We start from the raw sequence: 12,197 nt of genomic DNA, 5'->3' as shown, positions 1-12,197 counted from the left end.
ATAAATCTGTGTTTGATGTATTCCCTTACACATATATTTGGACAGCTTTACCCTGTGTTGTCATAAGCAAAGGCTGTTCATATCTCCATAATACAAGTAATGGAGTGAGAATTAACGGATAATAATAAAGTATTATCAGGCATGAACGCCGTTTACACAATCGTTAAAGAAACTAATTCAAAAATTGGTTCATACATAAAATTCAGGAGGGTCCCTAGATAATGGATCAAATGTATGATTCTTCCCATATTGATAACACATAATGGAGTTATGCCTAGCTATAGTTTACGAAGGTTTTTAGTGACGTCAGAATATGGAATATGGTCATCTAAAAATCCGTGTATACTTTCTCTTTTACATGCACCTGGGATTTTGTGATTGTGGGGTCTTCACCAAGAGTAGCAAAATGAATGAACCCAGAGCTGAAGATCTATATGCTAAGTTCTCTACGAACAAATCTATGATGCAGTCACAATGCTGAATATGCTACATCTATTACTACTTTATTGTCTTTTCCAGGGCATCTTTTAAAGAATTGGAATATTGAGGAATAACAAACATATAAACTGTGGAGCCAAATAGCTTCAATAGGCTTTCCTACTTAGTGCCAAAGAATTTTATTAGGGCTAGTGCATCACACAGCTCAATCAAAGAAAGGGAGCTGGTGACCCTCTATTATTGTGTGAAATCACGTCATTCACCAAGCATTTTGTGCGATCCTAAAGTATGCAAGTCATAAAAGTATATCCGTTCAAAAATTGAAAAAACAACTTTTCTACCCTCCTACGGTTGTATTTGGTTATAAAAGATGGACCGGAGCAAATACAAAAAACCTGAGAACACGCTTTTCTTGCCGAAGTCTGTTCTGACCAATTGGAAATCTGTGTGCCTTTAGATTGGCTCCTTAAGTACAAAATAGCTTTTTCGTACCAGTTTAGGACACACGAGGTGCGGTCAAATCGAAGGGAAGAACCAGGACACTGCTTGATAAGTACAGTTTCTCAATAAGCTCTGGAAACTAGGTAGTACCAAATACAAAACTTCCAAAAAGTCTCTATACAGTAATTAAAAGATTACACGGGAGGGAAAAACTACACGGGAGAAAAAAGTTAACAAAAATGCAAATAAAAGTTGAAAAAAGATGAAAATTGCTTAATTTTTCAAGCGAGAGGGGGGTGGGGGGTGGAAATTAGCCTCATTAGGCAAACGTTACTTGTGAAGAATCCTAGGTACATTATTGACAAAGAGAAGGCCTGTGTAAACCAAGTTAAAACGCTGATCGGCAACCTGGCTTCTTGTTCCCCCGGACAATATTTAAGCTGCCTTCGTAAAATCGCTAATGGAAAAGGGATAAAACCGTCATATGACTGTATAAATACATTGTAGCAAAACTAGATGAGTAGGGTATCTGCTTCGCTGACTAACTTTCAGGCTTCGAAATCAATTCAGTTCTTCTTTTGCGCCTTATGTTGAGCAAAAAAGCGTAAAGGTGGGATATTAGGGAATGGAGAATTTTTTCAGTCTGGATGTTTTATATCAAACTTTCATCCTTAAACTTTAACACTTTATTGATGATGCATGTAAAGAAATTAACATTTTCGGTGTCTCTCACAAAAGAAAACTCGAAATTATTGTATGATTTCGAGAAAAGTAACTATTTCCAAAAAAATTAAAAAGGGTACTTTTTCGGCTATCTAGAAAATCGAGTCAAACAAATTTAGGATGTAGTTTTTTTATTTAAGAAGACTGAATAGAAAATTCATGATAAATAGCCTTTCGGTAGGCTCCATACATGAAGCAAAGGAGCTATGATGTCAGGGATTGTACAAAGAAAACAAAGAAGGGTGATATCCTTATTGGCTTAGGAACATTCGCAAGTCTGACGTTCTTCTGTTTACACAGATGGTCAGGTGTGAGTATCTAAGAAGAAGAATTTAAATGAATTGTAAAGAAATGCTTGTCTGGCTACAGGGCTAAAATAGATTTGAGGTGTTTCCCATGCAATTAGGAAACCGATTCCTACTATATAACGATTCACTTGATCAACGATTCGTGATAATGACCATGATGATTCATTATGATCATGGGTGATGCCAGATGATCATTGGGGTTGAATCTGATTAATCACAAAAAATGATCTTGACTGGTGATCCCAATGATTATAGATCATAATGTGAAGAGGTTTTATCATCACTTGTGAACGTTGACTTGAGTAGCCTTCATGGAAGAATTCATAATAAACAAGAATCATCGAAACATTGGTATCATTCATTTCAATCATCAATCGACAACCCACTATCAATGAATAATTGAAAGTCAAATATATTATCAGGTGGTATGGAAGAGCAAACACAATTACTTGGGTTTATTTCAAGATTAACTTCACAAAGAGGAGAACATCTAGCAATAAATTTATCACCAAGGCTGCTGATAATTATGTCTTCATTAAGTCATAAAATTGGCTGACGAAATAAAAGGTGTTTTCCATGGTTGATAAAGATGGAAGTAAATAAAAAAATCCTCAAACGAGCAAACAAAGTAACAGAAATCAAAACCAACCAAAAAAAGAAAGGTCTATAAATTTGACGACAGATAACAGCTATTCCGAAACGTTATGTATGAAAATTATTGCACTTTTAGAGAAAATATGAAATTTGAGTTCATCTTTACCTATCTGCTTTTGTAAAAAATGAGAAACTTGAACTTTAATATACTGTAGGAAATCAGGGAAAACACAAATAACTAGCTGTATCAACAAAAAATTGCAATTCGCTTGGGACTGGGTTAAAATGACAACAAATCACGTGATTCTGAAAGTCTTGATCAAGCAGAAGATCATACAAGTTCATAAAATTATAAATAACAGCTTCGTTCTTTTGATACTCATGAAATTGTTATAAACCTAAAAAATATTCTAAAACATTTCGAGCATTCAAATATACTTTAATTTCCTAACTAATATGAAAATCTTGACAACAATATACATTTTAATTTCGATTGTATCAATAATATTAAAACATCTAAAATGTCTTATATTATCTTATAGTATCTATCAGGCCTTATATTTTAACTTGGCTACCGCAATCACCCGCGACTGATCACTTTGACAGTAAAACCTATAAATTCGGTTTATTATACTTTCAAATTATTCAAAAAGTTTCACCTCCAAATATTTCTGTGAGTTTCTAGCTCATTTTAGCATTTTAGCTTTTCTTAAGGCTTTTCTTTAGGATACTATCTTCGCAAGTCCACATTTTTTGACAAGAATAAATTGCCTTGCATGACAGGAAGCTCAACATTCGGATAACGAATCCTCCTGCTATTGCTAAAGCTCTAGTTATAAGGTGCAGGATAAGGAACTAAAATGTTACGTCGCAACGTAACAAATGCCCTTTTTATCTATAACAATGTCCCAATTATTTACCTTCTGCAGATCTATTACCTGAAACCTTAAAACCATTTCAATACTGACAGCATCAAACATCTGGAATATATCGCACTCATGGTTTGCAATTGATCAAAGTTCTGATTCTTTTTGAATTTCGTTGTCTTCTACTTGAATTTGGCAAGATTCTCTCGATCTCTGTAGTTTCAGGAAACAGCAAAATAAAAACTCAGTTCGAAGATTTTCAGGAAACAGCAAAAAGCACATTACAAAAAAGGATGAGTCGAAGAAAGTCGAAACGAGGAGCAAGTTTGCTCGGTGAACAAAAGGATGGCATTCAAAGAGCCAGCGGCAATCAAATACATCAAAGTGACGAAGAGAAAAAGTGATAGAATATGGCCTTTGCAGCCAAGGATACGATTGAAGAGGACCCATCTCAGAAAAATAGTCAGTTATCATCAGCAAACATTGATCAGTTAAAAGATTTGATATTGAGCAATTAATTGGTTTTCCCTGGCTGTTCTGTGCTATTGTAAAATTTAGATGATAACTTACTGATCGATAATAGACGATGGCTGTTATTATCAGATTGCATAAGGATTCAGCGAGAAATCCTGAAATCAACGCTGCAACACCCATAAGTGATCGGTGAACACTGAAATAAAGTTTGCCATATTATTAACTGTGAAACCTGAGTAAGATTTATCTAGCTTTGAAAATGTCAATTGAACCGTATAATCAACGGTTAAAGATGGACATTAGCCCGATAAACAGTTGCCCGGTGGTCTCATCCATCAAGTATGAAACTTTGGGTCGCAAGTGAGAACCATACTGCTCTACTCACAAAAATTTCTGCTTTAACGGCATCGAACACAATATGACATATTGGTAAACGATTATTTTTATCGAATAACCATTAAGTAAAAAAAATTGATGCACATACCCAACTCTAGGCAAAATAAAAAGCATTGCCATCAGGGCAATGACCCTTGCTGGAATACTTGGATACAGATAATTGGTTTGGGATTTTGCGACGAAATTCCCAGTTAATACAGCTCTGTTTGCCACTAGTTAGAAGAAAAAGATATTATTAACGGAAAAATCATACAAACATAATACCAACACCATACTGACACCATAAAAAATTAAGATAAAAATTCTAAAATTAAAATGAAAAAAGAATATCCAATTCAACATTCAAAATCCATAAAATGTTAGTTCAGAATGTTTTATCCAGATTCTGACAATTTTCACTGAAAAACTGTTTAACCTTTCTGTCAAATATACAATTTAAATTATTAAAACCTTCCTTAATTTGAATACAGACTGCAGGTATACCATTTGCTTGGTGCTTCATTACTTTTTAAGGATCTAGAGAATCCGAAGATTTCTTTCATTTCATGGACGGATATGTGCCAACAGATGACAAAAAAGATACATTGCAGGAAAATGGAGCTAATTGTATGACAACAAAAATTGCAGAAATAGGAAATAAACCTTTACCAACCTGGTATAGAGAAAAAGGAAAACACGTGTAGAACAACAACAGCGTCCTGAATAATGTCTTTATCAACATCACTAACATGGTATAGTATGGCAGAAGCTACTCCAGGAATCCAGAACAAGATTGCCATAAGCTGAAAGAATGCCTTAGTATTGAAATCTTTAAGCAAGTTCACTTAAACGCGCTAAAAAAGGTAAAAAAACATATTCAGCAGGAACTATTGCATTCTGATAATTTGCTAAAGGACGGAAGAAATGGGCAGAATGGTTCATACATTATGTTTGATATATGAAAAAATGGCAGCCATGCTTCTTTTCTTACGATATGTGGTATTTAAATCTATCTGTCAGCTTTTTACTGGTAATCTAGAATCGCAAATCTACTATATTTCATGGTGAGGTTTGATGGATAAGTACATACCGCTATTGACAGAAGAAAACAGCACAGCTGGAAGATTCGTATATGCTTCACAGTGACAGGTCTCTCTCCTTCATTTTCTCTCTAAAGGTATTAAGAACAATCTTAAGTCTCATAAGAAAAACAACAGCATTACTTATATAACTGTATAAGAGAAATACTTAAAGAGTCGAATTCCGAGCTCAAACATCAGAATTCAGAGTCGTGGTCATGTCATAAAAACATCATTAATGATTTCAAATACTGTCAAATATTTTTAGGTTTATCAGCAGGCAAAATCAAGTTTGTGACAACTAAATCGTGTGGGGCAAACAAAACTATGATACAAGTTTTACCTTTGTAAAGGCTGGTTCAACAGATCGTAGAGTGTTCAACCAACCATACGGTAGATGACCGATTGGATAGCAGACGGACAAAACAGCCAAAGCCTTTAAAAAAGGAACAGAATCCAATATAAAGATAGCTTGACAGTGAAGTGCTCGATGTATTGTAGGCAGAGCTGTATATGCATTGAGCGTGAAACTAGGAGTAGCAACTTGGAACCGTCCTGTTCTTTACATCAAAAGCGTAAAATGAATATTCTACTATTTGGGCCAAAATCCTCATAGAATATTTTTGATACTAAAACCTTTATAAGCGACGATTTAGAAAGGCCTTTTCTTATTGTACCACTTATATTGTTAAATTATTCTTGTAACAAGTTATTTGAAACTAAAGATTTCAAAATACATAAGGATAATAGGGGTGATCAGGTTACATTTTGCGTCTAGAATTTGAGCAACAGTTATTCATTTGGGTCAGTCATTTGTAAAATTACTTTTTTGGGTTCATGAAATTCAGAATTATTTCTTGGGTCTCGAGTATGAAAAAAAAAGAAAAATTGCAAACTTTCTTGTGCATACTGAGAAAAATTACTTTCATTGGGCAATGTTTCCGATGGAAATTATTTTTTGGCCCGATGGTTTGTAAAACAGCCTAAGCAATCCTAAGTATATTTGAGTAACACTCTTGGGCTCTGATACCCAAGGTTAATCCAGACCCGATGAACATTGAGATCTAAAAACAGCCTTATCACAATCTTATAAAGTCAGTGAATAGTAGAAGAATCAAACCTTTACTGCTTCTTCACGTGTTACTCCCCCTAAACGATCTCTGGCAACAAACAAGTTCACAATAGGCCTACTTATTCTTTGGCAAATTTGAACTAAGGCTAGTGGCGCCCAGAATGATAGAATTTTTTTGAACTGTAATCTATTTCCTCTTTCCTGGAAAGTAAACAAGACGGTAAAACATTATTAGTTGAGCTGCAAGAAAATCTCATATTTAACAATACACTGTTGGAAATATATATTCTGATAAACCAGCTATTAAACAAAAGGAACTCGATATAAAATGGATTTCTTTGTGCAGTAAGCATTTGTGGTATAGACATGACAAATGTGAAAGGAGTGGGCTATTTAAAAGAAAGAGGTGTGTGGTCTATATAACCAATGTACATGGTTAGTTCTTGCTGAAGATAATGGTTTTCTGTTCCTGCTAATTGCTTCCAGAGAGAGAAAATTGTTTAAGTCATGGATGGAGCGTTACTGCAATATACAGCTTTTTGCACCTTAAGCAAGCATTTTCAGCAATTTGCCACTATACGTTTTTCGCCATACTGGAAAGACCTTCATCTCATGTGAAAATTACATCATCAATTACATGATTTCTATTGGTTTACAAAAATATAACTAAGACTTAAATGTTGAGCAAGGCTTTGACTTCCGGAATCAGGGATTTCAACTTTTATTCCAACAAAAGATGGCTAATAAAAACAGCAGCTATAAGATTTAAAAACAATGAAAAATCAACAGCATTTGTATTCAAACAAGCTCTACAAGAAATTCATAAATTTAAGAAACCTTTGATCCAGATTAAAGGCAATACACAGATACTCAAGTGGCTTAAGCCATCAGTCAAAAAAATTCAATCAATTATTTGCTAATCAATAAACTTGTGAGCGTTATCATACTTTTTGATTGGCCAACTGTTGATCAAAAAAATGGTTAAGCTGCTTTACATTCTGTTGATTGTCATTAAGAAAGAAATATATCTAGATATAAACCTCAACTCTAGATGGAGAGTCCACTGTAGTGTATTCACCAAGCTGGTGATGAACATGTTTGTAATAAGCAATTGTCACGGCAAGGAGTCTCGCAAGTGTGCCAAAATATGTAGCCAGAACAGGAATCAGGATTGGCTTTGTCCTTGAGAGACTTGTTTGCAAAAGTGCAACAACAGTTATAACCTGAAGGAAAGTACAAATCCATTCATAAGAAAGGATATAAACACAATTTGATACAAAATAGGTAATAAGTACTCATAATGAATTTAATCAATTGTTGATTTTGTAAGGAACACTACCTGGACTATATTGTCTAAAACCGATGCTCCACCGACTGTTAAGCTGTATTTGTACCTAAGCAAAACACCAGTGTGAAGCCATGCCTAGAATTATGATTAAAATTATAATTAGATTACAGTCAGTCTGATGAGTGCGCAAGCAAGAAACTTAGAGTAACAGAGAACATGTCTCATTTCTAGCCTATCTTCTTCTATATCTATTGCTCTGTGCATTTGCACATTGAGCACTTTTGAGTCAGAATAGACAACGCAATCTGGAATATATGTACAGGTATATATTTTTGCATATAAAAAGCTTGTGCAGTCACATTTCATACACTAGTGCTCAAACAAAACATTACTTTAGACAAGCACACATGAGAAAAAGCATTCTGCAATTTGATCCTCACAATTTCTTTTCTAAACAATCTTTAAAACAGACATTGATAAAAACATAGCATCGTTATCAAAGACCAGGGCCATTGAGACTAAATTTCACTAGAGAGATAAATTTGTCAACAAGATGACAGTAGGTGTGGCCATAGAACTGAACTTTTTGTGAAGCAGATTGCCAACAACAGTAGCAATTTCCTGACAGACCCTTTCTTCAGGGGGTACAAAGACTGCCGTGCCATCAGCCATTACAGCCATTGCAAAAAGGCCAGCAACAAATTTTTTAAGCTACAAAATTCACAAGAAAAAATTGAACTAATGTAGATATAATGGAAAAATGAGCTATAATTGGTACAAAATTGATATCACTATGAAAATCAACTATACACTTACAATACCATCAACCAATGGAAATACAGATAGGTATAAGATTGTGTCTTTTGCAAGCTGTCCAATATTTGGGGGTACTCTGTGCACTTCATCAATTAGGTAAAATCCGAAGTCTGTAAAAGCTGAAAGGAATGAACAGCAAATAATGTAAATCAATTAATGAAAAAAATGGTATGATAGGAATACTTTTTATGAAAAACGATTACTTTTACAACATATAAATGATTCTCTAAGCCTCAAATACCAAATAATTTGAAAGTTTGTATTATGTGCAAATAATAAAAAGTAAAAATCATGGTAACAGGACTGCCCATTACTGCCCGTTGGACTAAAAAAATACATTCCACAATATGAAAAACTGAAAAAAAGTAAACAGCCAACAATGTAACATGAAAAAACTGAAATAACGATTTAAAATATATATACATAATTTTTTAGCCTGGCATTCAGGGCTTCCTCATAGTGAAATAATATGTGCCTAAAGGAAGAGACCTGGATGGGGCCATCTACCAGATTATATATAAATGTGAAATACCAGTTTATCTATTAAAATTATTTACCAATGGAGTATAAACAAAAAATGCTTTTATAGAAATAAAAATATATGACATACCAACTATGAGTGCAAACAGTACAACACACAAGCCAGAAATTAAGACACATAGCCCTATTCTTCTCCTATCTGAGTGATTGTGCAGCAGCATGATGCTGACCATTTTAATTTCTGACAAAGCGCCTGTTGCCAATTTGATAATGACATATGAGATTCCAAAGCTAGCCAATGTATCAACGGCATCAAAGGAACTTGCTAGTGCTCTGTTTAGGGCCTAAAATATTAACCAAATTTACATATATCCGAAAATCTACCTTCAGTGCAGCAATGATCCAGCAATATGAACAATAGAACATTACCCCTGAGAAATTGAAGAAATTCATCATTTTTTATCAATGTTTTCATTGATTCAAACATAGAGTAATACAATACCAAATTATACTTGACACCAACCATTGACAAGAGACATTAATAAAAGCAAGCAAATGATGGCATGCCTTCACTGTTGGAAGCAGATGCCAGAATAAGCAAGTGAAAGCAAGGCAATGGCAGAATAAGAAAATTTTGACTGCTACAGGCCTAAAAACATTTTCTAAAGTAAGAGAAAGGTGTGTACTTAAACATTTGCATACATAAAATTGGGTTTTTTTGCATTTACATCATTTTGGAAAACTAAATGCGAATGCATATTCAAAGAAGAAGAATTGAGTATAAGGATGTTTGAGGCTGTTAGAAACTACCATATTTCCCATGAATAAGATGTAGCTTTTTTGAACTCAAATTGGCATTTAGGTTCAAGGGTGCTACTTATACATGTTAACATTGACTGTCCCATCATTTCCTTTTAAAAACAAAATGTCATTTTATAGACAAAATATTACACAGGGGCGGATATAGCAGGGGGTGGGTGCAGCCCCCCCCAATATTTCTGTAAATTTTGCTTCCATTCAGCAAAAATCATTTTCGGTAGGCAGTAGTACCAAAATAACACCAAAATTTTACTTTATTTATCTTCTTATCTCCCTTAACTTAAATTTAAAAAAGGATTTTGAAAATGGGTGTTTCCATCATTACTTAAATCCCCCCCCCCCCCAAATCATTACTTTAATCCGTCCATGGCAATAGAAAAATACCTGACAAAAGTTTTTCACTCCCAAATGGAAGGTTTTTACCATGCATCCTCTTAATTGGAGGGCACACTCCTGTAGTCATTGTGAATCTTGTGGATGAAACAGATGACGAACAAGAATTTTATGGATTTTAAAAGCTGTAATTATGATGATTTTGATTGTTTTATGATTTTAAACTTTCTACTTGATGATTTTAAAAGTAATAGTTTAATGTAACATTAAATTAGAAACAACTGCAGTTTGATTCAAACTTTGAATGAATGAAAACCTCGTGTGTGCAAATGCCACGCAGGTAGAGCAGACTGGGTGCAGATAAGGCCTACAGTTAAAAGAAGAAAAACACGGACTCAGTTCAAACAATCCCAAGGATGAGTCAAGCATACCTGCTCTCCAATATCAATTGCTATCAGTGTCAATGCTACAGGTGCAAGATACCGCAAAAGTCTGGCGTATGGGCTGTACCAGCAGCTTCCACATTGGAACCTTCCAGCATCCATGGTACATTTGCAATGATATGTATATTTGGCAACATAATCAAAACGAGGTTTATTTAAAAAAACGGCGCGCTTGAGAAATCATGACTGTGGAGAAATTAACATGCAGATTTGAAAAAGATACAAGCCAACAAAGAACCGAATCTACTGTAGAGGACAGTTTTGTCGGGAAATCTCTTCCCCAAGCTACCCAAATGGTTAGCAGGGCATTTTAAAACATTTGCAAGGCAATACCCTTGGATAGACCAACATTTATTATCGTTCAACAGTAGCGTCGCTTGACCTCCCAGACTAGGAGGGTTTGTATTTGTATTTGTTGCTACCTAGCATCCGCAGGTAGTTTTTAAGACACTGAGAAGCTATGCTTATCGAGCAGTGTCCTGGTCCTTCCTCTCGATGTGACCACACCTCGTGATTCCTACGCCTGGAATTACAGAGAGCTGGCGACTCTCCCAACTCTTGGTGAAAGTTTGGTCATGCCAGGGACTCGAACCACTGACCCTTGGGCTGTAATCAGCGCCTCTAACAACTGAGCCATCCTCGCAGGGTTGAGGGTCATCAATAGACAAATTTACCGACGAAGACAAAGATGGAGAAGAATTTAGGTGCTATTTCACCTACTGATAGACAATTTGACCGACAAACTACGGACTTTGTAGATTACACCCGTCGCTAGCAACGCCCCTGTCGTTCAAACAAGGTTTCTTTAACTTTGGGGCACCCAACTAGATTACATTATCCTCAGCAATAGTATTTTTTTCAAGTAAGTTCTGGCACAAAAGTATAGATTTCGGTGACGTACCCAGATACTAACCTGACGCATGAATTCTTTTTAAAATTTCTAATATGAATGCTACTGTTGAGAAATCTTTGAAATAGCATAGGCAGTGGCGGATCCAGACTACCGCCATTACCGCTCGAGCGGTAGTCAGATTATTCAAAAAATTATTAAAACAAGGATCATTTTCATGTTTTTCCTACCACTTCAATTAAACCATAGTTAAAAATTGAGAATATTTGATGGCGCTGCAAACAAGCATTCTTTCCTAGCAGCCTGAAATTGCCACAGAGACAGAAATACTTTTTAGTCCTTATCGCTATGGAAATTGCGTGCCAATTGGCTGAGTCAAATGCTTGCAAAAAAAGGTTAGCATGGGGGGGATGATGAAATCTTGGCTTGCTAGCTAGGGGGGTTGAATCGGTGTAGAGCGGATTCGAGCTGAACTGAGCGGTAGTCAGCCTGCCTAGACCAATCAAATCATCAGAAATTACAGCCAACCTGGGGGGATGCATACAAATTTTGTTATCAACCAATGAACAATCGAGTTGACTACCGCTCAGATGGGGGGTTGAGTAGTACTGCCGCTCAACACGGCTCAAATGTTACAGAAAGATGGGGGGATGCCTACATATTCTGCAAGTGGGCAAACTGTAACTTCAAAGACGATGTGTATTTGTAAAATACACATATATTGGTAGGAATATATTTTATAAGAATATTTAGACTCAAATATTTTAAAATTTAAGAAGGCATCATGATTAAAAGTCA

At 35.3% G+C, this 12,197-nt stretch overlaps 1 protein-coding gene across 1 annotated transcript; it reads right to left on the bottom strand.

Moving 5' to 3' along the window:
• Positions 1 to 134: 134 nt before the first annotated feature.
• Positions 135 to 11,407, bottom strand: LOC135686056 (progressive ankylosis protein homolog). The gene is made up of 12 exons (XM_065202207.2): positions 10,538 to 11,407; positions 9,085 to 9,298; positions 8,475 to 8,593; positions 7,710 to 7,793; positions 7,411 to 7,593; positions 6,419 to 6,571; positions 5,642 to 5,734; positions 5,310 to 5,390; positions 4,893 to 5,022; positions 4,329 to 4,452; positions 3,941 to 4,040; positions 135 to 3,583 (listed from the first exon to the last, which is right to left on the bottom strand). Exons 1-12 carry the CDS (start codon positions 10,649 to 10,651, stop codon positions 3,518 to 3,520), a joined length of 1,461 nt encoding a protein of 486 aa, XP_065058279.2. The 5' UTR covers positions 10,652 to 11,407; the 3' UTR covers positions 135 to 3,517.
• Between the last annotated feature and the right edge of the window lie 790 nt (positions 11,408 to 12,197).

This window comes from Rhopilema esculentum, chromosome 6 (assembly GCF_057945365.1).
Source record: "Rhopilema esculentum isolate cy_ngs chromosome 6, ASM5794536v1, whole genome shotgun sequence".
NCBI classification, from domain to species: domain Eukaryota; kingdom Metazoa; phylum Cnidaria; class Scyphozoa; order Rhizostomeae; family Rhizostomatidae; genus Rhopilema; species Rhopilema esculentum.
The sequence above is the reverse complement of the archived record's forward strand: the minus strand, read 5'-3'. Positions and strand labels throughout refer to the sequence as shown.